At 40.6% G+C, this 26,463-nt stretch overlaps 2 protein-coding genes across 2 annotated transcripts; one reads left to right on the top strand and one right to left on the bottom strand.

Annotated features, from left to right (window-relative positions):
* The first annotated feature begins 2,750 nt into the window (after positions 1 to 2,750).
* On the top strand, positions 2,751 to 17,309 carry htra4 (HtrA serine peptidase 4). The gene is made up of 9 exons (XM_035166169.2): positions 2,751 to 3,183; positions 9,108 to 9,207; positions 9,294 to 9,498; positions 11,972 to 12,166; positions 12,269 to 12,301; positions 12,804 to 12,918; positions 13,009 to 13,066; positions 13,575 to 13,670; positions 15,349 to 17,309. The coding sequence occupies exons 1-9, from the start codon at positions 2,751 to 2,753 to the stop codon at positions 15,521 to 15,523; spliced, it is 1,410 nt and encodes a 469-aa protein (XP_035022060.1). The 3' UTR covers positions 15,524 to 17,309.
* Positions 17,310 to 18,769: 1,460 nt separating this feature from the next.
* Positions 18,770 to 26,057, bottom strand: tm2d2 (TM2 domain containing 2). Its single transcript, XM_035166490.2, has 4 exons — positions 25,684 to 26,057; positions 24,701 to 24,788; positions 24,500 to 24,615; positions 18,770 to 21,772 (listed from the first exon to the last, which is right to left on the bottom strand). The coding sequence occupies exons 1-4, from the start codon at positions 25,959 to 25,961 to the stop codon at positions 21,559 to 21,561; spliced, it is 696 nt and encodes a 231-aa protein (XP_035022381.1). The 5' UTR covers positions 25,962 to 26,057; the 3' UTR covers positions 18,770 to 21,558.
* Positions 26,058 to 26,463: the final 406 nt, after the last annotated feature.

Here is a 26,463-nt window from a genome sequence, read left to right as displayed (position 1 = left end):
TGAGATTTTCGGAATGCGTTCGCAATCAGTTTGAAATTAGACTGACGTAAAAAAAAATGGCATCTTTTATTTAATTGTGATTGTCACTGGTAATGTTCAGGTCATCAAGACAATCTTACAGTTTCTGAATCAAATTCCCGCAGACTTCAGATTCCTGTGTCCTTCTCCATTACCAGACTGCAGGACAAGATCAACGGTTGCTTTGGATCTTTCACAGTCTCCTTGGAGAGGACATGGGTGAGTCACACACTATTAGTATTTCACAACTTTAAAGAAAGAGCATCAAATGGTTTCCATCTATGGATCAAACGCTAACACAGCCCTCCACCAGGTGTAATTTAATGGGGAGAGATACGAGCCTCTGATCAATACATTGCTTTTCTCTGTCGTGATGGAGCAGACAGGTAATTATAGTATCTGAAAGCCCAAACAGAGATCAGAAGCTGAAACACAAATCTTTGAACTTGGGTCCTCTTTCAAAAATAGTGTCTGAAAAAGGGTTTGAATACTGAATTGTTTCTAGAAACCCCATTGACAGATACAGCTGACCATTTCCATGCTCCAGCATAGTGGAGCTAAAAGAAGAGTGACTATCAGGTGGATGGAACCAAAACTGTGAATTAAGACTACTTTGCATATATCTTATAGATGTCTAATTAGGCTTATTGTTGGCTAATACTATGATAACATCGTTCTGCTACCCCCAAGTAGCCATGAAGATAAATCAGTCCTCCCTTAAAGAACCATCTGGTAGCCTACTTTATATAATCATTTTTGTTTAGTGAGTAGAAAGTCTGTCACTTAAGACAAGAGGGTACCCAGCAGTACAAATGAATGCAAGGCTGAATACTGATGACACAAGCATCTTCTTTACCCAGCTTCCCTGTGTCATCCATTACAGCTGTACATGCTGTTTCAGCTCTGACCCTTCACTAACTCCAGCTGTTGGCTGTTTGAGCAAGAATGTTGGTAACAGCCAGATGTTAAAGGCACAGTGTATGAGACAAATGTACATGAAAGCGTCACCTCATTCCAACGGTACATGAGCAGGAGTCTACTGTCACACTGCTGACTGACAGATCTTTGAAAACACAGACTAACATGATACAACAACTACATCTCTACACTCTGATTCCAGCTATTATCATTTTCCGCTGCTGGTCCACTCATTAATCTTGGTACAGTATATACCTTAGTTTAAATATACTGATTTGGCTCTATAAGTGTTCAACCACAACATTGAGAAATCCTCAATTGACTATAACTGAAATCCTTGGTGTAACTGAACTGCAAAAAATATCCCTATTAAAATATATATATATATATATATATATATATATATATAAGATCTACACTCTGCTTTACATTACGATACACCAGGTCAGATTTGGGGGTTACTGCCAAACAGTGCATGACAGCATTCTGCCATTTAACTAAAGCTGTGTTGTCTAGTATTTACACATCCAGCAGAACAGAAAAGCATTTACCTCACTGAGCACACACATCAATTTACAGTCAAGTGACAGAGGTCTGTGGGCTTGTCACTACTAGTGATCCCTTTCACATTGTACACAGTTGCCGGTCAGCTCGCAGCGGAAGGCGGATGTACCTGAGAAGGCGTCGAGGGTCGACCAATCACATTAGATTAAAAAAAAATTAATCAATACCAATTCGCTGTAAATAAAACTGGGAGTGTCTGGGGAGCAGAGAGCTGCGTGCCTTGGAAAATCTGCAGAAACCAATTAAAGAGCAGCCTAAGGTCCTGTGGCATTGTACGAGTAAACTTTTTATTATCTATTAAAATTGTGTTTAAATAGGCTTTTTTTCTGAGGATGTTGGAGGGGGCGGTGACCCACGCCCTGTATTAACAAGCTGCCACTGCCCCATCCCCACTTTTCTGGCACCAATCTAAAATTTCTGCCACATTTGCAACACTTTGAATGTCTTCCAGGAGAAGAGCCAAGTCTTTCCTAAGCTTTCCGAATATTAAAATAATTGTCATGTTACCATTCACTATGACAGCATGCTCCACCCTTTCTGACCTTGACTGCGGCCTTTAGAAACAGCTATGCTAACCTGGTTGTAAGTCGTTTTTTTCCTGCCTGACTCCAACCACCTTCTCTTTCATTCAAAAAGAACCTCAGGAGCTGTTCACTCAAGCTTAAGCCGCTCGAAGTGTTAAATGTGACATGAATGTCAATTCCTAAAAAATCCCTTTGGCAAAGTGATTTTTCTTTTATGAAGAACAAAAGAAGCAACATTTAATGCAATGAAACCCAACTATCAATTATAGGGTCTGAAAATCGGACAGTTCAGATGTGGTCCTCAGGTGCACGGCTGCAATAAATTCTTCTGCTTTAATTACAAACCGCAGAATGAAAAGAAATGATGTTGCTCCACACATATCAACACATGCAACTGTCTCCAATAGTGGGAGGCAGAAACACCAGAACATCGCCTTTGGGTTTCCACAAAACACGCATGCAGGGCCAAACATACATGCTGGTGCATTATAGTGCTTACATGAGAACACAAGAGAATCCTGCATGCTGCTACTAGAAGATAATTACTGGCCCTCATCCAGACCTGCAGGCTATGAAAAGAGCTGCAGTACGAGGGTTCTGTGTGAGGGTGTACGTCTGGATGTACTTCATCAGTGGGTATAGTCTGTGGACCCACAAGGAAGGAAGGAAGTTAGGAAGGAAGGAATGAAGTTAGGAAGGAAGGCTGTTGTGAGTAGATTTCAGGTCATGGCGAGGTTTGTCGCGTACTTCACCCTCCTCACCTCTGCAGGTCATGCAGGTCTGCTGAGAAGGAGACAAGCGTGTCGGCATGTGTGTGATGCCTCTCGGTGCCCGGTGCCGCTCCAGGCCTGCTACTACGGCCAGGTGATGGACGGCTGCGGCTGCTGCGCGCTGTGCGCCCCCGGTGAGGGTGAAGGGTGCTGGCAGCGGAGCGGAGGCGGCCTGACCTGCGGTGACGAGCTGCGGTGCGACTCTGTGCCGGGGACGGGGACCGGCGAGGGGCCCCGCAGCTCCTGCGTGTGCGGCTCCTCCGGGCCGGTGTGCGGCAGCGACGGCAGGACGTACCCCAGCATCTGCCGCCTGAGAGCGGAGATCAGGAGAGCCGAGTTCGACGAGACCCCTCCGGTCATGTTGATCAGGAGGGGTCGGTGTGATTCAGGTGAGCTTTCTTTCTTTCTTTCTTTCAGAAGTCAGGTCTGGCTCTAAATCGAAACAATGAGTTATAGCAGCTCCTAAAAGACAATGTAAGTTATTTGAGTTTTTACACATACATACAATTAGATATTACACATCTCTGTTTCTGGACATGAGCCACATGTTGTTTGCAAACTTTCGGCCAGGCAGGTTATGTTCTGTTTCTCTTTTAAATTAAAAAGTAAACGCAACCCTTGCAGCAAAGAGACATTATAAATGAACAGAGAAATATAAATAATGATTGAAAAATGTACAGAAGTCTGTATTCAGGCCTCAGTCTGTCTCTTGAAGTGGCTCATAGTGGATTTTAGGGTCGGCCTTGAATCACCGTCCTGTTGAAGATTAACAAAAGAGCAATTTATTAAGGAATGTTTTTGTGGTCTTCTACCTGTACTGATTCAAAGACAGGAAAATTGAGTCATTACTTCACAATTGAGTCTGAACACATGTATTGGTTAAAAGCTCCATATGGTCCTCAGTGACTGGTTTAGGTTAGTGTCCACAACTGAATTAGGGGTTTGTGGAATTATTATTGTATTATTTATCTGAGATCATATCAGAAAACAATGTTTTCCATAACAATACACCATCAGTGTACAAGCTGCTGCTCTGGGAGGCAGTGCAGACAGACAGAGAGAACAGTCAACCATCAGTTACTCACATAACAACATAGTTTTCACTGAAAATAAAAAATAAAACAAACAGGAAATAAATGTTGAGATAACCTTCCTTATCATTTAGAAGATTTAAACAACTCTTATTATGGCGGCTGCTGAAATACTTCTGTGTCATTTCACTCAGCTAGGAAGGTTCCTAAGCTGACTATTTGAACACAGCCTCTATAGACAAGGGAGGCAGCGATAACTAAACATAGGTGAAACACATCAGGACAGGTGCAGAAAATCTCAAGGGTGGGAAACCGGAAAAGGGCAGGAAGTAGAGACACATAGGGAAAGAAGTTTTTAAATAAAACAAGACATGACATTTGAAAGTGCAAATAAAGACAAATCCTTATATCCAAAAGTCCAAACACAAGTAGATTTTGAGTCAATAAATCAAGTCCAAATGCAACCAGAAGAGCAACCAAAATGGAGCTGCAGTTGTAAAAACATTTCTCTGCAGCGCCACTAGTGGCCAAAAACAAGTTAATATAAATATATATAACATTAGCTTTTTCCATGATTTAGAACATAATTAAAGGGTTACAATATTTGATCATACAACACACATCCGTAAAGAGAATTTGAATGTAGTGTGTGAGCTGCAAGTCAGGCTATGAGCACATTTACATTTGTTTGGTGACACATCGTGTCTGAGTGGTTTTCATCTGATGGATGATCCACCTCTTACATGTTGGCATGGCCACACAGTGGGATGGAGAGGACAGTGAAAGCTGCAGGTTACCGGGTCACATACTGGTGATTTTTTAGTAGAGCTGTCTGACAGGCAAAGAAAAGCCTGGTGTACTGCCAAAGTAGCTCTTGGCAATGGACACACTGTTATTTGAATTTAAGGCTGTTTCTGCAGAGTTCATTTGGGAAAGTCTGTAAACACAAAATCTGTCAGAGAAGGTGTTGACATATGGAGAGAACCTCTGTCACTGCAGATACTGCACAGCCCCAAATGTGCTGGAGGTTTTTAAAAGAATCTTGGAGGCACTCAAGCCTCTATGTCAGATAGAAAACTAAAGCTAAGCAAAGTGGCGGAAGGGCAGAGGAGACGGATTGTGGCTATGGTGTGTACAGATCTATTATCTGATCTTTTCTTTTGAAGATATTTTGTTCATGCTCACAGTTCCATGATCTCAGTGAAATAAACACTTATCGTAGTAGCTCTCTGTCGTGCAATGATGCCACTACTTATATTACTAACATGTTTTTCTATGTTTGCCTGTAGTTTTGTATCTCTTTTCCATCATACATTTAAAAATGTTTATGTCTTCTGTTTATTATACTGTCAGCATTTTTGTGTACAGCTACTATGGTTATAGGTGGCCATGTCACTTAGAGACTCATATAAACTTATATATGACCCCATTTAAGTCCAGTTAGTGTTTCCAAACAGAACTGATCTAGTCTAGCTCAGTTGTTCCAGAGAAAACTTGTTTTTAAATATACATACACATTATGGCTGCCTCTGTTTGGTTGTGCACATACTCAGAAATGAAACGCTATGCATCTTCAAGTTGCAATACGCACGTGAAAAGTAGGGGGAGTAAAGTGGCAGATACTCACCACTGTCACAACGTTCTTGATTTAAGGACCCCACATACCATCTACGATAATGCTGTTACCACTTTTTCTGCAGTGATCTCAGGAGTAACCGTAGGTAAACCTCCGTAATTTTTTTATGTACAGGATGTTCTTTATGGTCCAAGTTCTGTGGTGTACTATCTAGTGGAATGCGACAGGAACTGGTGTAAACGCGTAGAACATGCATAGAATGTGAACAGTTACACTTACGACATATATGTTTGCCTATATGTGTGGCTAAAAAGCAAGTATATCTCCAACCTAACCCAGCATTACTACAGCTCCTTGTGCTGTTCACTACAGAGCAGCAAGTCATTCAGAAGCTGGATTCACTCACTTGTTCATTCTGTTCAGAGGAGAGGATGTATCATCACGTGTTATCAATAATGCTACTAACATTAAACCTGGCTCTTCCACACAGGAACTCACCTAGTTAACATTTTTAATTAATTATTTAAACCAGTTTCTTAACAGATAACGTCACTTACGAACACATAACTTTGGAAGGTATTTCTCAGTACTAGTAGTGCAACAGATCGATTTTGATAAGCAGGAGCTACAGTGTACGGTTCGCCAGATGCAGCTTGTTACTTATAAAAAATTGTTCATTTGTCATCCTTTCACGTTTTGCTTTTATCTTGATGAAAAATGTCAAGTACATTCCATTGTAAAATAGGTTGTCAATCAATGTTTCTGTCATAGATTTTGAAGTTACCACAAGTGAAATATTGTGTGAGTGGTCAAAGCAAGCAGGCAGAAACATGTCATGAGAGACAACCTGGTGGGGTCAGATTTGATTTATATCACAGTGTGTTTGTGAATGGAACTACGCCTGAAAGCAAACATGCGAAGAAACTGAACTAATTGACTAAGTGATGTGTTCTGCTGGCCAATGATCTCCTCTGCTCCATTTCCTTACTAGTATAGACAGTTCCGCAAGCACAAAATGACGCTGTCCATGGTTCTGAAACAACAGCTGAGCAATAGTCAAGTGTCTGGGCAAATAATTTTGTTGACGATTCATCCCAGAGTAGACTATTACTGCATATATCAAACCAACAACAATTATACTTACTCACCACCCTCTCTAAATGTTATTGCTAATTTAAACATCCATTATTTAGTTAAAGCGGGTGGTACGGCACGGTTTCCTCACAGCGCGAAAGTACCCAGTTTGGCCGGGGTCTTTCTGTGTGGAGTTATTCATGTCTGTGTGGGTTTTCACCGGGTACCCTGTAACTGTGAGATTGACTGGTGGTTGGTCTCTGTATGTTAGCTCTGCGATATGCTAGTGACCTGTCCAGTGTGTACCTGCCTCTAAATTGCATGCCCCATGTTAGCTGAGATTGGCTCCAGCTTCCCCCACCACCCTCAAAGGATGAGCAGTATAGAAAGGCGATGGATGGACATTTAAAAGTAAATTGGTTTACCAATGGTAGTGTGTTTGTTAAGTGTACATTTTTGGTTCACAATATCCTATTGGTATGTACTGTTTGCTCTCCTGCAGAATTTGTTGATTTCAATGTTTTATCAATTCAACATTAATTATTAAAAGATATGCAAATGTACACCTTTACTATAATAATACTTCTGATCCTCAGTAGAAATGTTTTAGGGGTTGCAGCCCTGCAAAGAAGGGAAACTAAAATTGGTGTAAGTTTTGTAAAATTTTCTGAATTTATTAAACTTTTCACTGCAGCATATTGAACCATTGAAAGATCATTAGTATTAGTACGTGGCATGACTGAAAACATCTAAAAGAAAGTCTGGATGATGTAAAAATGTGAATTAGAGTCTGAGCATCTGCCATCGATAGAAAAGACCAACGTCCATCAAAACAGAGTGTAGGATCAAATAGAATACCTACATTCTTCATACTTTGAGAAATCACACAGTTGTCAAAAGTTACTGTTAGGCCGGGCCAATGACCAGCATTTCAGTTTTTTATGAATTTGTCACAGTGTGTGGGGCACACTTTTTTTTAAACTTAAAAGGTGTAATTTTAATACAAACGAGTCTTTAACGGACAAAACAACTGGGAGCACAAAGGGAGAAAACACAGGAAGCTTACACGGGGGATGCAGAGGTGCAGAGGCTCAGGAGACACGGGATACAGAAATACAGGGAGAGCAGGGCAGGAGATCCGGACAGGAGGACAGGACAGGAGATCACAGACGACAGACCAGAGAACACAACCGACATACGACAAAAGACATACGACGACGACCCGACAAGGACAAAGGGAAGAACCGAGGCTTAAATACAGACACACAGGGAAGGCAGGGGCAATTCGACACAGGTGTAACACATGAGGACTGGTGCAGACAATCACAGACAGGAAGTAAAACTAGATATGAGACACAAGAACCCAGACTACAAAATAAAACAGGAAACAGAACCCGGAGTGTGAAAACATGAAACACAGGGATGTACTAATAAACAGAAAACACTTTGGAAACGGATGAAACTAAACATTGACAAGTACAAAACCCTGACAGAATTTAGGAGCAGGATGCGGTTTTTCACAGCAGACAATGCAGGCCTCTAATTGGATCAATTGAGATTAGTTATCAGTTTTAGGGCAAGATACAGCCTAGTATCATCAGCATAAAATTGGGAATTAGCCTCTCAGACTTAGAGTCTTGGAGTCTTAGACTTAATCTTAGACTCTATCATTTGAAATATAGAAAGAAACCCCAGAGGACCAAGAACAGAGCCCTGAGTTACTCCATATCTCACATCTGGAAATTCTGATGAAGTATTATTTTAGAAACAGAAACACATTGTGTTCTTTCATATAAATAAGTAATAACTAAATAAGAGTTCTAAATCTGAATCACATGAGAGCCCAGCCAGAGGGTTTTCCAATCGGTCTCGCAGTATGCAGTGGTCTTGCATGAAAAACAAGAGGGTAACAAGGTATCGAGGTTTCAGTGGGGTGATGGACCCTGAAGCAGATTGAAAAATTAGTTAGATACAGTATGTTAACTGAAAGCTGTGAAGATGTACTGATAAATGAACAATGTATATGCCAAAATCTGAGGCATTTTTGTTAAGTTTAGTTGGTAGAGGGTCAAGGAGATAGGTGAAGACGGCTGTTTTTGATTAAGTTTGGCAACAGTGTCAAAAAGAAATGTAGGATTTTGTTTATTGTTACTTATTAAGCTGGTTTTCTATGCTGTAGCAGAAAACAGAGCTATCTTGCAATTCTCCAATTTCTTCTCAAAGTTGTATGGGGTCTATAGAGACAGTAGTCTGAGTCCCCAACAAAATAACTTATAGCCAATGGATATGGTTTTAATAAAAAGCCTCAAAAGAGTTAAAAGTAATATCCCTTTTGAAGGTTAAATTAAAAATAGAATTGTAGCTTGTTTAATAGCCTGGGCAACATGGGCATTGGTGTACTCAGCTGGGGAATCTTCATTTAATGGCAAGAAAACATAAAAGCCATGTCACAAAAAACAATCACCCCCAGATTATTCTCAAGAATCAAATCATGTCAGTAGGTAGCAATCAATAATTGTTAAGACATTTCAGTGAGGAGAGAAAATAACACACTGATGCTGACATTCCTTGATTTGTTCTACTTGCGTGTCTGTTATCTTAATCTTTTATCTAATGTTTTGTATCCTCAAAGGAATGCAACATCCAGGAAGTCTGCGCTACAAGTTCAACTTCATCGCAGATGTAGTCGATAAGATTGTCCCCGCTGTGGTGCATCTGGAGCTTTTCCAAAGGTAAAACTAAGTGATGAAAGACTTGTGTCACCTTTACGGCTTATGCTCCTGCAGTTACCGTCATCTTTTGCCTTTTCTCATACCAGAGTGCCATTTTCTGGCCAGGAGGTCTCTGTGTCGAGTGCCTCTGGGTTCGTGGTGTCAGAGGATGGCTGGATCATCACCAATGCTCACGTGCTCACCAACAAGCAGAGGATAAAAGTCCAGCTGAAAAGCGGTGTGCAGTACAACGCCACAGTGAAAGACATGGACCAGAAGATGGACATCGCACTTATCAAAATTGAACCAGATGTGAGTGCTTGCTGTTTCCTCTCAGCCTCCCGAGGGCCTTAGATTAAAGTTCTGTCCTGTGTTTTTCTCTGGCCTGGCAGCCAACGGCTAACATCAAAGAGTATTAATCCTGCACACTAAATCGGGTGCACATTCGCTCTCATCAAGGGTATTTGTCGTCCAAAATTAGACTCGGTTCTTTCACATGGGCAGTTTGTCATCATAATTCCTCTGGGTGGTATTTGGTCATGTCTTGTAAATTCAAATCTTGAGATTTATTTTCTGAGTAGAGCAAGTGCTGTTCTAAATAAAACATTTCCCTGCTCTGACATGGGGGTCTCTGCTCCCAACCACTATCATGACACTCTGTTCAGCATGAAGCACGATAAACATTTTCAGTACTGATCTGAATACAAGAATATGTCGAGATGACGAGGAGTAAGAGGAGACTCTATATTTGACTGTTGTAAAGGTAAAGAATGTGTCTTTTAACAACCAAGAAGCAGGGACAAGCTGTACAATGTCATATATCTCTGGAGAAGTTCTAAAAGATGCCCAAAAGGCAAATTTCGCAAGAAAGCTCCATGCCCTGAGAGAATTGGCTATAAATTCAGCTGAGCATTACAATTCACCCCAGAGATAAATGGCCTCAGCCTGTAATGGGAGGAGGCAGGCACAGACAAGCTAAGATGTAATATAGATTGCTCTATACTCACCACAGTCCATGTTGAAACTACCTAGTCTGGAAGCTTATAAAAGAAACAAACACTTGTTTCTAGTGGAGATCCTGGTTTTAGGAATGTATTAAAGATTATACTGAGCCCCTGTTATTACCAGTGACATAAGTTTGGCTTGATTGGGAATAATCAAGAGAAAGGTGGTAACTTAGTCATTTTAATTTAATTACCTACTAATAATTTTGACCACTACAAGTACAGGTTCTACCAAGTACAACCATTCACTCACACATTTGAGGCCAAATTGTAGTCAGAGATCATTTTACTGATGGAATTTTACCTTACACATTACTAGAGTACATAAGAGGGGGAATATGAGATTTTAAGAATAAAGTGGTGATTTTTAAGTATAAAGATTAAAATTTACAAGAAAACTGAAGAAATATTATAAGGAGGTTATATTACATATATTAAATTTAGAAAAGTTGAGAAAATAAATCTTTAGGGAATTCTGTCAGCTTTTACATGTTAACTGATTTATGACCTAAAGGTGAGATCATATTTATGAGTCTATAACCAGATGTGTTTTAAAGCAGCAGCTGCAGCTCTCCAGGGACTTCAGTAAACTGAGCTGCAGAACATATTGATGGCATCGTAAAGTGATTAACCCGTAGTGGGCTTTATATAAATGATAAGAAAGGCAGAGAGAATCAAGTGTCACATGCACTTGATCGGTTGTGATCGTAGGTTGAGCACCGACTGAGAGATGTGAACCATGGTCTCTGTCAGAAGCAGAGTTTGGGTGATATTTTTTATACCCTATATCCTAAATAGTGCACTCATTGTTTCCCACAATGCATCAAGAAAAATTGTCTACAACCCATAGTCACTAAATGAGCCATATATACCATCATGCATTGCTTTCACGGCAGAGAGAGGAGCAAGGACTGCAGGAAAAGCCCGACCTGTTGTATGAATGTTAATACGAGCAGAGCATCACAGCACAAACTGTGGCAAACGAGTTTATTTCTTTTTTTAGCTAAAAGTAAAATGAACATTATAGTATAATTATTACATAATATAATCATAATTTATCATTTATTGTGGGATTTTCCAGTGGCCGAAGTTGTTGTTGTCGTTGTATGTCATAATCCTGCGACAATGACGTCATTACCGATGCAGAGAAAATGCGCAGAATAGGTTTCTAAATCGTTTTTTTCTTTCTGAGCTCACTATGTAGAGCTCTATATAGAACACCCTATATAGTAAAGTAAGGGTTAGTGAATAAGTGGGTGATTTGAGACACAGACAGAGACTCTATACACTCGGAACATTAGGAGCGTAATTTCAAAATACGATAGGAAATTGAGAGCTTAGAGTGAACCACCAATCTAAACACAAATCAAAACACAAGGTAAATGTTTATTACCTAAAAAGGCCCTGCAAATGTAATCTGGTCTAAAAGCAGTCTTTCAATCGTTCATTGGGTTCAGGACCCAGAGTCATGACAATTACATATAAAACTGAGCTCTGATTTATCAAAGCAACATTGGAAAAAAATCTATTGGACCTGTGAGTAAACTGTGAAGAACACCAGAGCAACACCTTGGTTTGTCTAAATAACACAGCTCTTAAATCAAGCCTAATTTACCAGAGGGCCAGCTATGTGTAGCCTCAGTGACCATGGATGTAGAGAGGCTGGTTAGCCTGCTGACCTCACAGTTCACAGGTCAGATGATGAAATAATGAATGGCGTGTGTTCCATTCATGATATTAACCTTCTCTGTGGGTCGTCACGTCTTTGTGCCCCGGTGCAGATGCCCCTGCCTGTGCTGCATCTCGGCCAGTCCTCAGACCTGCGTCCTGGCGAGTTTGTGGTGGCGGTGGGAAGCCCCTTCTCCCTGCAGAACACCGTCACCACCGGCATTGTTAGCACTGTCCAGCGCACCGGCCTGGAGCTGGGCTTCAAGGACTCCGACATGGAGTACATCCAAACTGACGCCATGATTAATGTCAGTGGGATAAGACAATTACTCACCGTGGTTCTGTTTTTGATGCATGTTTTTGTTCTACATTAACAATGAGCATGTTTCTGTTGCTGTGTTGATTCACAGTACGGCAACTCTGGCGGACCACTTGTCAACTTGGTAAGAAGATTTATAGTGCTGCATCATGTGTATAGGAATAATATCCTTATATTTGCATACTTGTTAAGCTTTCTGCTATGTCGGAGATTTTTCTTGTTTTATTTATGACAGTGAGGACTAAGGTCATGATTTCCTTTTATTTAATACACAAAATCTCTGGTCTACCCCCCCAGGTTCATGATTCAGCCTCCCTCACAGTATTTTAGGACAGGACCTGATTATAGAGGCCTTTGCTTTGTTGCTACAACATGAAATCATGCAGATGATACATTCATTTATCAAGGCTGCTGCCTCTAGAAGTTCTTACTAAAAGACAGTCCCAGTCACCATTGGTACACTTTATAAATGGTTGACTTTAATCGACAATGAGCTATATTATGTGAATTAGAAGGAAAATAGCCAAAATATTACTTCTGTTCTGTTTCTCCATGTAGTAAAGCTATCATATCGGTGACACCCTCACTGCACTCCAACAGCTGTCCTTCTACTCTGTGTTTGACAGGACGGAGATGTAATCGGCATCAACACTCTGAAAGTGACAGCAGGAATCGCTTTTGCCGTCCCTGTGGACAAAATATGCCAGTTCCTCTTTGAATCCCACAACAGACGGGTCAACGGTGGGCAGGATCCTACGCAGCTGTTACAGATTAGAGAATTACTGATTTCTGTCAGTCATTTCCTAATTTTCATATTCATTCGGTTTTTAGGATACACGGTGCAAAAGAAGAAATACATCGGCGTCCGGATGCTGCAGCTCTCGCCATCGTAAGTTAACATCACAACTACCAATTTACTGAATTCCAACATGGCACATATTCATTTTAAAAGCCAAGCAGCTCTGTGAGGCCGCAGAATGGACGTGTCTTAAAAACCTGACACCAGACGCCCAGAGAGCTTCTATTTTTACACTTTTTGAAATTAAATCAAAAAACACAATAAAGTCAAAGACAAGTATTGTGATTCTCTCATTTTGGAGAAACCTTAGATTTTATATATAGTATATAAGGTCAGATAATTTATTACTGTCAATATTGCAGTTAGAAGTGCATGATATGTATAATATGTTAGGTACATTTCCATGAATGAAAATCACACAAAGTGATTACACAGCACTTCTTAGGACTCATACAAGTCTCGAGCCATATTCCATAGCATACGGTTCAATAGTGTTTCTGTGTCTTCTGTGTGTTGTTTCTCCCATTTGAGTTTTCTCTGTTGGAAAATGCTGTTTATGTTTGTGTCATCCATCTTCATGTTTGCCTTTTGTGTCCAGTTTGATCCAAGATCTCAAGGAGCGTGAAGACCAATTTCCAGATGTGAGCTCGGGAGTTTATGTTTATGAGGTGATACCTGGAACAGCTGCATCCAGGTAAGCGTCTGGTTATAAACTCCAGTAATACGTGCTGTGCAACATTTCATTGAATTTCATTTAGTAAAAAAAGGCTGAAAAGGCACTACACTGATTGGCATTTACAACAACAGCACTGAGTGTGTAAGATGCACCCCCAGCAGAGTTGACAGTGACTAGCTCTGTTGTCATGGACTTCTCCAGGGCAGCGTAGGTCCCCGTGCACAGGTTTCTAACTGGCAGAATTTATAGTCACATGGAGGGAGTTACAAATTCCTGAAAGCATCATTGGATGCAGAACGAGTAAACACACCTGAGTGCAGGGTGAGTTACCGAACAGTTGAAACCGTTTTACAAGAAGAGAAAATACTAAAATATGATATTTAGTTTTTTGACGTATAATTGACAACTGACCAATCAACACAGGATTTTAATTGTGACGGTTACACATTCAGATGACACAGAGCAGCATTAGCATTCATTTGGAGTTAAGTGGTCACCTGATGAAAATTCTCTGGGCTCATTACTACAACTGCTTTTACTTCACAAATTAGTTATTTAATCCATCCCTAATAATAAACATATTGGGTTTTTACATTGGATTTAATTAGTCTACATTTTACATATACTGAGACCTCCCCACCCTATAAAATAAATATTTAGGTATGAAAAATGAATGGGATCAAGTTTATGGATTTTTTCATTTGCAGTTTCATTTCTGAACATATCGGCAAAATGAGAAGTCTTAGAAAAACACAGGTCACAGTACTGGTAAATATGAGGGAGGTTTTAAAGCTTCAGGGAGAATTACATGCGTCTCTCTCCACTGTTGCTATCACCAGAAAATATAATGGTAATTTAAAATAACTTTGTCAACATAAAATGAACGTTTTTACCATATGAAAAGATTTTATATTTTGTTGTGTTCCCACCAGTGTGGGTTTCAAAGCAAGGCAACCACACTGCTGAATTGTTTTTATTGGAAAGTGTTACTTGAGCTAATCTGTAAGATGCACAGTCTGAGCTTGTGGAGGCACTGGGTTTTACTAAATGCAACAGCGGTGCAGTGAACCTGCTTGTGGAGGCTTCTGGATGTTTTCTAAGGTGTGGAATAAGAGCATCCCTGCAGTTCTCAAGGCTGCAGTCTACAACTATGGTCCTGGCTGCTCATTATAATCGTGCTTCCCACAGGCACAGCTCTGACATCTGGGTGAGGACCAGGAGAACGATGTGTCTGTTCGGACTCTCAAGGTTCTTAATAGTCCGGCACCGTCTCCTGTGACAGTGAAGCCTGAAGCTTTGAACAGCAAACAGCAGCAGTCTAACATACAACCGGTACAGCAGAGTTTACCGTGACTGTGTTGAATTGTCTGCTGTGCTGCTTCTTGTGCTCCTCAATATTGTCTGGGGAGATCTGATTGACTGACTCTACAGACTTGCACATTTTGTTAATCAGTCTCCATAAGATCATCAGTCAGAATAATGGCCTCATATATAAATGTCAAGCAGAGCAGTAAATTAGGAAGCCGTGAGCCCACCGCCTCTTTACTCTGAGGTGGAGGAAGAAAACTGACACAGGAGCAGACTTGTTGAAAGGTCAATGATGTTTTCCTGAAGGCATGGGATCCACCCTGCTGGGTTGGGTCTGTTTTAGTACGGCTGTCCCTGTCACTCAGGTATGGCGTTCTTTTCTCTGCAGCGCTGGCATGATCAACCACGACGTCATCATCGGCATCAACGGGCAGCCTGTTCGCACCATGCAGGAAGTGAGCGAAGCCGTCCAGAGCAGCGCCGTGCTCTCAGTGGTGGTGAGGCGAAAGGATGGCGATGTAACACTGACTGTCGTTCCCGGGGAGGCGGACTGGTTTCAGTGACTAAATATCAAACACAAAGAATGAATGTACCCCAACATACTGCACTGTACAGTACTGAGTGGTAAAACAGCTGTGGGTGATGTGCACTGTATTTCTTGGTCTGTTTTGTGGTTACAAGGGTGACGTAACTGGAGCTCAAAAGAGAAGTTCAACGGCCCAAGGTGTAAACAGTGTGTGTCCACTTTCTGCTAATGTCATTGTAGAAAATCCAAGGGCAGACACAAAGTTGTCCTCAATGAACTGGAGGTGAATGGCTAAAATTGTGATTTACACCTGCTTCTCGAAAAAAAGACAAATATAATAATTGTTATATACAGTATCAGATTAGAAATGAAAAAATGTTATGTTTGTGACAGGACACCCTCCCTCGATGGCACTCGGAGTTTAGTCAAGGTGAAATTGTGAAGTTGAAAATGACCATCTAAAAGAAGACACAGGGCATTGCTCTTGCTGATATTGTAATGCTTAGTGCTTGATTGATGGGTATGATTGATGGTTAAAAGCGAAATGGTCAATGCCATTAAGTGTTAAAAAAAAATACTTAAAAAATACTTAAAAAAAAGATATTTCACTATGAAAGAAAAGGTGCAAATCTAATATTGTGTTACTGCATCTGTTGTTTGGGCACCTTATATCAAAGACATAAAGTTAATTTCCATAATTCATTTTTTTTACCCAATAAATGGGGCTAAAGCTCCATAGGCCATTCACTCATTCTGCTTCACTAGCGCCCCCTACATAACCAAGAAGTAGTGTGGAAGTGGAAGTTCTCCCTATGTTAGAAATTCTCTGGTGTGAAGACATTTTGTCAATTTCGCTTTATTTATAGGCAAGGGCTTTTCTGTATAGCCGCCATTTTCAGCAAATGTTGGGCAATCACAGACGAAGATATCATCACACATAATTATACAAATTTCTACTTCGGTGGCCCGGGGCAAGATGATACATCACTTTCTGCCCAACAAAAGCAACTAAGCAACAACAATAACACAACACCAGTGATCACAAACCACTGTATTTGACTGACATGTAAATGCCCATACTCTTTTTTTATGGAGGAAATTAGGAAAATGAATTACGGAAATGAAGCCAAAGAAGGGAGGTGTGTTCACTTGTTGCAGAAATGAGCTTTGGTCACAAAATAATTGCAGGGATGTTCTGTACTTCACAAACCGGTGGTTAAAGGCTTGTTTGACTCAAATTGATTCTTGTTTATGTTTTATTATCTCTGGTTTTTAGAGATCCATCTCTGCCTCCACCCTAATGCAACAGAGATGAATGAGTTCCATGTGTGCTGCTCACACCGTTGAAAAAACAGATTCCTGCACCAACTCGTACGTCCAGAGACAATTTACCGACAACTCAGAAGTATTAGTATCACTCAACTGTGAAGTATTATATAAGCTGTTTAATGCTTGTCCTGTGGATTATCCATTTAAACTCGAGTTTACAGGGCAAAACAATGGCAACAAAGTTGTCAGTACTTCAAATCAGATTCACCAAATTCTCTGATAAATCCCAACCTGTTTATAAATGATATAATATATATAATAATATAATATAAAATCTATAAATTAAGTTCTAGAGTGATGTGTTTATCACCATAAAGTCCCTGCTCGATGGAGGAGGAAGGAGAGCACGTTCAGGACAACAGAAGGTCATATGACAGAGACCTGCACAAAGATCCTGAGACTGTGACGAGAGTGGGAGGTTTTTTCCCCCATTAACAACTAATGTGTATTTGCTTTATCAAAATATAATAAAAATCTAAGGACCCCCAGTTCAATCAAGAGGTACTTATTTCTGAAATGTATTGTCATGCACAATGAGCGATGGAAGTGATGTGAGTCTATTTGTTGCTTTTTTGTCCATTTTGGTCTGAGCCCTTGTGATGCCATCAAGGTTGAAAGGTGGGGAGATTGTGCATAGTAGAGGAAAGACCCCCCCCCTGGGGTTAAAGGGATCGCAGAAAAGTTAAGGATCTGAATGAGAGGATATAAGTGGACTGAACCAGGGCTCTGGATATGGTACCTGGGAAGGAGGAGGGTTCACAGTGAATCACTGAAATGACACCTGACAGCAGCTGAGCGGAGCGCAGATTCAAACTTTGACAGCAACGACACGATTGGCTGATTGAGATCATGGCAAAATCTGATTGGATTTTACCGTAAACATCCAAAAGTCAGCTGATTGGAAGAAGCGGGTTGAGTGAAAGAGAGTTAAGAATGAATGAGACATAGAGAAAGCCTTCCTGATTGAACTTTAACTAAGCTTAATTACATTGGCAAGACATGATTGAATTTTGTTTGTGATAATTTGGCTTGAATCAATTTCGGGTGAAAGGGATCTATTGGCAGGAAGTGAATATAAAATAATTCTAGTGATGTTTGCACTAGTGTGTTTAATCTAAATTGGGTGAATTGTTGTTTTCTTTATCCTAGAATGAGCCCCTTATATTTAAATACTGTATATTTAAGGGAAGGCGGTCCCCTCTAGGGAGGTCGCAATGTTTTTTTACAGTAGCCCAAACTGGACAAACTAAACACCTTTTGAGTTTTTATGACATCTGAAGGTTACCCAGGTTCTCTTTCATGTTTGGAAGGAGAGGGTGAGGTGAGGGGTATTCAGCTGCAACATGCAACTTCACCAGTAGATGTCACTAAATTCTACACACTGAACCTTTAAGTAAGAGCTTGATTTCTAATGTGGGGGAAACGATCCATCAAAAGTGAACTGTGTGCTCACCATTTTTTTTTTTTACTGACGACTGACTGAAACTCATGAGCTGGATGTGTATTATCATTATGAATGTTCACAATGAGTTTGGTTGAAATATTCAGAGCACAGGTCAGTGCACTGAGCCTCTGACACCAGCATGTGTGAGACCTCATGTTTTATGAAGTTCATGCATATTTACTCTCCCATAAAATATTCCACTCACACTTTTTACCACAAGAGAGATTATGGTAAATGTTGTGTTATAGCCCTTATAATACTTATGTAAATACATGTAATATATGGCCAGTCATTGTTCTTCAGTCTTACATTGACATTCTACACCTCACTGAGCACGGCCCATTAAATCCAGTCAGAGAATGAAGAGGACACACTGTACCTGATACTTTTTGTTGAGTCATAATGACAGTTTTAATACAACACTCCCCCCTCTCCATTGTTACAGGGGAGATTCTCTTCCTGGAGCATGTGTGTAGTTTTAATAAAAAAGTTAAGGACAAAGCAAAAAAATCATTTTGAGTTTATTTTTATTTAAGCAGAAGTTGAAAAAAATTACGCAAATTTACCAAAGGAAAATAAAACTCTAATGCTCCTGGGAACATGTACGCCTCAACACATAAAACATAAGGCAATCAAATAAATAGTACAGTGGATTAAAGTTAAAGAATATAAAACCAAGCTTCGGCTGGGCAGGTCGATATTATATACAGTATTTTACAAAGCAGAGCGTCCACAACATTAAAGTTTCACCACACACCATATTTTATAGAAATGCAGGGCGACTCTGCGGAGCTGGGTTTGGATTTAACAAAGAAAACATTACATTCAGATTGAAGACAAGACCTCGGACATGGAAAAACTCTATAACTATAAACTATATTTTTATAGCTTGGTAAGACTTGCATTAACACTTTGTGAATTAAACGGAAAATTGCAATATGGAAAGCTGTGATTTAATGCTCCCCCTCTCCAAAAGATGTTTAGTCGCCTGAAAATATATTGCCTGCTAAAAGCATATTGCTGCTGCAGGATGACATGTCGACACGTTGACGATCATGTCTTCTTCAACCTTTTATGACAACACCTCAAAGGGTTTTTATGGATCCTTGGGTAATGAAACCTGCTCGATATATATGAAAAGAGCACATAAACCTTCCATTTAGGGTAAAACGAGGAATTTAACAAAGCAGGATAAAAGGTGAGGATTTTAATATTTAACGCGAGACCTGAGCTTAGCTGGATAAAGCTAATGAAAATCTGAATTTGTTTAAGTTTCAGACATTTGGACAGGGCCAAGCTCGACTCCTGAATGCTAAGGAGGGAAGTGCTCCCACACAGCTCAGAGGTAAGGGTTTGAATTTTTTTTAGATAGAGCAAGATACTGCTTTCCACGTCTCAAAACTACTAAATCACCACCTCAGTTATGTGATCACCATCCATCTGTAGTTCTGCGTTCTTACTTGCTCGAGGCTGAAAAGTTAATCAGTCTAAATACAGTTGAAGGCAGGAGAGCTAAAGAGAAGTACAAAAATGTGATCGCCTCCAGCAGCAGAAGACCGTGAAGAGCCAAAGCAGGGCTACTTGGTAAAGGAGGAGGAAAGCACTGATAATGAGTCGGTGTAGGATGTTGCCCTCAGGCTGTAGAATAGCTCTACGATCACTGCTCCAAGTTCAACTGGAGAGGAGGATTCTTGGTTGACATGCAAAATCATGAAAATGATCAGACGCCGTCAGTTAGGTTATGTGAACTTTGCAGAATAAGACGTTTATCAAGACAAAATTGTGTTTTTTTTATCATCAAACCCAAAACTCTCCAGGATGTGGAAGTCGATTTTCTAAACTGGGACCACAGAGCAGGACGTGCTTAACTATCTGCCGTAAAAACGTTCTGAGAGATTGTAGGTCACGTCAACACTCAATCTAGGAAAAACAATTCTCGTTAAATACAAATAAACAAAGAGAAGGAAACATGACTGACAGATGTGTTGATTGGACAGTCATCATCCAGCATCACCAGCACTACCCATTTAGAGAAAAGTGAGAGAAAATCCTGCTGAACCACATCGTAAAAAAGGAGCAACACGATAATATGGAGGGATGGTTACTGTTTAGTTTTCTTTCATTAACTTTAAATAAACATATGATTGGGTTTTATATATATATATATGCTGCTTATACAGAATAACTTGATGACAGTTGGCAATCGAAGGAATTGCTGCTAAGATCACACAATGCCTCCTCTAAAAAAAACACCTCACCTCATCTTAATAACTTTGTTTCTCTTTCCTGAGGCATCTATGAGTTTCTGACTCTGGGAAAGTGTCGAAAGAAACATTTAACAAAAAATACAACTTTCAGCTCTCTCTTAAACCAGATTACTTCCATTCCCTGAGCCTTCCCTGAAACTGCGTGGTGGCCCTCCTCCCACTTTAAAAACCTCTGACACTGCGTCTACGATCACAAAGTCCCCTGGTTGGCCGTCTTGCCTCTGTACCGCACCAGTCACCCAGAGTCCAGCTGAGTCCATACAATCTTTCACACTACTTAGAATTAGTCACACCTAAGCACACAGATCAGGGGCTCCGTGGTGCAGACTTTACAGTGTGTGCAGTTAGTTTGTGGTTTTATGATTTTATAAATGCAGATATGTGATTTTAGCATTGATTAAAAAAACTAAACACAATTTTAATTTAGCAGTTCTACAGACCTTGAACTGTCCAGAAAGCATTCTCATCAGCAGCGTATACATTAATGTAAGAAGGTGAACTCTGCTTGTGTCCTCATCATGAATCACAGCAGCCACACAGGAAGTACAAACATAAGCTGTGCCGTCATGTTTTTTGTTTTTTTTATTTAATTTTCCATGTGGGTCACCGCAGCACTGATGATGCAGGATGACAGTTGCCAAAACTGTCCAATCAATAAGCTGTCTGTCAGTCCATGTGACTTCCTGTTGATATGTAGGTTTGTTTGTAATAAATCAGTGTGAAGAAACCAAACAGATCAGAACTAAAAGGCGACGATAAATCACATTTTTCTGTGGTTCAGGCTAAATGAACCAAACCGGCGTCAAAGTGACCTTAGTTTAGGATTTAGTACTAAAAAGAACGGACTGATATCACCGTCAGCCTGGAGAAAGTCATTCTGAGGTCTTTTCTTTTCAAGGTCCTAAATTTCAAGTGAATTAAATTAGAATGAAATATTTTTTCCCAGGACTCCTCAGCAGGTCCTCGGACTCAATATTAAAGGGATCGAACCGGGAGGTGGTCAGAGTCCTTGGTCACACCTCTCTTTTGGTGTCAGTAGTATGTGCACCAGTTGCTGTAATCACTGGGCATCAGGCCACCAGTGATGAGCAGGATCAAGTCCACAAACCACCAGATTCCCAGGCCTCCCAGGGTGAGCAGCTTCCCCACAGCGGTGCCGGTGTGACCCAGGCAGAAGCGATCGACCCCGAAACAACCCAGGAAGAAGGAGTACAGCAGCGTGGTGATGAAGTAGTGTCCAGTGTATCTGTGGAAAACCAGCGGCCAAACAGATACAGGGGACAGAGTGAGCAAGAGGGAAATATCAACAATAGTGTTCAGAGTAAAATAATAAATATCCTAATATTCACGTAGAAATTATGGATATGCAATTATGATAACAATGAGTTTAAAGATGCAAATACAGACCTCAATATAATATCTGTTGGGTACAGTATAAGGATGTGGATGCGGTACAGAAAGCAAACAGGACATTACAGACTCTACAAAGGCAGTATGAAACCCACAGCTGGATTTTCTTTGTACAGATGTTGCTTTGATGGTGTCCAGCTGCTGCATATCTCTGATCTCGGTGCAGTTTCTATAGAGATTAACCTCAAGTGCTGGTGAATGAGAGACACTGAGTGAACATGGGGTGCTGTGGAAATAGAGTGAGGTGGTGGTTCTACACGTTTGTAAACATTGCCCTCTAGTGGTCAACATGATACTACAGTATCTTTATGTCATTAAACTGAATCAGTTTCAAATACTGTATATAAGTACTGAGTTAATTTGCACATCTGGAAACATCTAGTTTAGCTACAGTCCATAATAAATGGATATAAGCATTACTTACAGTCAATACTAAACATACTTTTGATTTACGTCTGCATGCACGTTACTCTGTAAAATATTTTCTTGTCTCGTTCTTTTCTGTGTTTACTGTTTTTAATCTCTGTTGCTGTCATGATTACAACATACAACTCCATCGGTTGAATTTTATGAACTTAAGAAGTTTTCGTCATCATAATCGAGGGTTAAGGGAAGAGAGTGTTGCACCTTTTAAAGATTGTTAGGCCTATTAGGCAAATTTCAGATTTGTGCATATGCTTTTACAAATAAAATGTAATTTGATCATGAAGTACCTGCACACAAGCTCATTTAAAAGAAAAGGTTAATTAGTGCTCAGCTCTGCCACCTTGTCCTCAGCCTCACATACATGCATCCACATGTCCATGAATACAAATACATCCATGAATTTAATAGTGGTGGACGGAGACAAAAACAATCGATTCATGTTTTCCGACTACTTTCATTTTTTTAGTGATGTTCCACCGCATCATTATTATAACCAGCACTTCTTCAGGATAAGGACAAACGCACATTAAAGGTCCGGTCCTCTTTTACCGTGTCAGGGTCTCTTATCTGAGTGTCGTCCCTCGGCACTCCCTCTCTCCTGCACTCACTTTACACTTTAGCAATTAACACCAACACTAATCAGAAGTTATTAGGACCTGAACAGCAGAGTTCATGACACATGCATTTAAACACGAGACGCGCACAGTCAGGACATCAGAGTTAAAGCGCTCGGAACAATCCAGATTCATGATCTTTCATCACTGATTAATAACTAAATACGTGTGGTCAATTTTTGTGAGTGAGTGAGTGAGTGAGTGACACACACACACACACACACACACACACACACACACACACACACACACTTTTTTTTTTATTTAAACTTCATTGTTGTAGAAGTGACGCCCCATTTATCCAGGAACATAAAAATGAATTCAGAAGATCTAAGTGTGAGTGATTAGAAAAGAGCAGGGGAGCAGAATCTCTTGTTGACCAGCAGAGTAATGCACCTCGATGCTGCCAAGGGGGACGGGCGGGGACACCCTGATTCAGTAAAGGCTCCAAACACAGCACACAAGTCTAAACTGAATGGATGTCAAATCAGTGTGGAGAGCACTGACCACTGTTATAGACTGATGTAGTCAGATTTGTTAATTGAAAGCTTTCTTTGTGAATGACAGCACAGTTTAACAGTCTAAAATACTTTTTTAAAGCACAGATCATGAGGCTAGTGAAGATGCATCTCTAGTGGTCACACAGTGATAAAAAAATTTATAATGTACAGAAACAAAATTCTTTGATGCATCGATTATAAGATAAGATTCCCTCCCCTAGGATTGAATATACTGTGAAAGCCTTTTGCGTCTGTGCCTCTGCTTCACATGTTTTAGTAGTAGTCTAAAAAAGTGGCACAATGCAGTTTTATTTTATCCTTATTAACATTAACATTAATATCTATATATTCTCCTTTCATCTTATCTACTGTGTGCTTACACTTACAGGATGTGTGTGTGTGTGTTGGTGCGAGCAAGAGTTGGGAGAGCAGAGTCGGGAGGGGCTGAATGAATGAATGAATGAATGAATATGCAAAGCTAGAGTAGAGCAGTTGTCCTCCAACCAGAAGGTCAGCAGCTCGAATCCCAGCCCATGCTGAAGCGTCCTTGGGAAAGATGCGGAACCCCCCCCAAAAAATGGCCCCTCATAAAATGTTGAATGCACTAATTTTAAGTCGCTTAGGATAAAAGCGTCAGCTAAATGACATGTAAAGTAATGTAATGGAGAAAGATTTGACATATTTAAGAAAAGCATAAGACATTTTGTGTTGATATTGTTGCAATGGCTACAAACAAATCAATGCTGAGAATCACTGAGAAGAGTAAAAATATGTATAAACTGCAGGGGGTCCTTCAAAAGTGGCCCAGGACACATTTGCATTTACACGGTGGTTGCTGTAGTCATTTTGTGATCAGATCTCAGGAAGCAGTTGGGTCCTTCAGATCTGTACCTAGAGCTGACCATGTGATCGGATCACTCAGGATGAATGTTAATACCAGGTCTGAATGGGCTCTCAGTCTTCCTTAACAGTTAATACAGTTTTTAAAATGGAGTTGGGTGTGGCAGTTCTGTTATCACTTACTTGATGCAGGGTACTTCTCTCCCGAGGAACTCTCTGGATCCAGCACACTCTATTTCATCGAGTGCAGTGCATATCACACGAGTGAGGTTCACTTCTTTCTGAGTCTGGCCGCCCCACTGATGATACAAACAAACAAAGAAACCTGTAAGGGAAGTGCTGTGTCATTGACAACATGACCCCAGCTTCACAAACAACACTTACCCCGACACAACCGTGGCCCAACTCCTTCAAAGCACTGTAGTTTCCTGCGTGATCCACAGGGTCCTGACAGTAGACGAACTCATCAGGCCTTCATCGTAAGTTGAAAGAAAGAGATGAGAGAGTGAGGGATGTGGAATGTCTCTGTAATGGGAAGTACTGATAATGTGTGACAGCATATACACGCCAAGGTCCATGCACAAAACCTGACAATTAACAATTCCCTTCATTTTTTGTCAAATGTAGAACAACGCTAACGACCAGGTCTTGATTATTATGTTCTTGCAGTGTGTTCGGGATACAACGTATTACAGTTCTAATACTTACACACGTGGACAAAATTGTTGGTACCCTCAATGGTCACTGAAATAACTTGAAACTAACAAAAGTAATAATAATAAATACAAATTTACTGAAAATTAACTAATGAAAATCAGACATTGCTTTTGAATTGTGGTTCAACAGAATCATTTAAAAAAACAAACGGCCTGGACAAAAATGATGGTACCCCTAGAAAAGATTGAAATGTATATAAGGGACACTGGACCACAGACTGTATGTAAGGGAAACTGGACTATTGACTGTATGTAAGAGACACTGGACCATAGACTGTATATAATGGACACTGGACCATAGACTGTATATAAGGGACACTGGACCATAGACTGTATATACTTGATACTGTACCACAGACTGTATATAAAGGGACACTGGACCACAGACTGTATATAAGGGACAGGGTACTCACAGACTGTATATAAGGGCATTAGACCACAGACACTGGACCACAGACTGTATATAAGGGACACTGGACCACAGACTGTATATAAGGGACACTGGACCACAGACTGTATATAAGGGACACTGGACCACAGACTGTATATAAGGGACACTGGACCACAGACTGTATATAAGGGACACTGGACCACAGACTGTATATAATGGACACTGGACCATGGACTGTACATAAGGGACAGGGTACTCACAGATAGCGGCAGAGGACCACAGGAGACGGGGGTCTGTACTCGTACGTCTCGGTGTCATTCTCAGTGTCATTCTCAGTGTCCACCGGGATCTCGTACTTCACCAGGTCGGGCGGCTGCTCGCTGAACGGGGACCCGGTGGCTCCCTGGCCCGGAGAGGAAGCAGGGGTCTCGGTGGTGGAGGAGTTGTGGGAGTGAATTCCGCCCAGACATTGTAACAGAATGACGGTCAGCAGCAGGAGGAGCTGTCCGCACAGCAGAATGTAACTCACCGAGATCATCGTGGCTCTCAAAACGACACATTCATCCTCGTCAACATTCACCGGAACAGCGACGGTACTGTTTGTTTGGGGCACAGTCTTCTTCTTTCACTTGTATTGGCGGTTGGCAAATAACGGTTCAGCGCACTACCGCCACCAAGTGGTGTGAAGTTGGGATTACAATTCTTAGTATTTAAATGCTCTTGAAACGACACATTCAATATTGAATATATACTATGTTGTACATATGTTCCAGCATCAAAAGATGTAATTTTAAAATAAAATATGGGAAATTATTGTAACCTGACAGTTATAAGAATGATGCAGGCCAGCACAATGATAATACACTGATATCACTTCTAGAAAAGCTCAGAATTTCAGACTCCGAGTTGGAAGGTGCAACTGGAACGACCCCTAAAGTGGAAATTTCGAGTCAGAAGGTCAGAGGAACCTCACCACCCATCCAAGATGGCCGCTCCATGTATCAACGGTAGTAAAAGCGGTAGGTTTTACATTTTATTCT

This window comes from Hippoglossus stenolepis, chromosome 9 (assembly GCF_022539355.2).
Source record: "Hippoglossus stenolepis isolate QCI-W04-F060 chromosome 9, HSTE1.2, whole genome shotgun sequence".
Taxonomy (NCBI): Eukaryota; Metazoa; Chordata; class Actinopteri; order Pleuronectiformes; family Pleuronectidae; genus Hippoglossus; species Hippoglossus stenolepis.
Note: the sequence above shows the minus strand (reverse complement) of the source record. Positions and strands in the feature narration are given on the sequence as shown.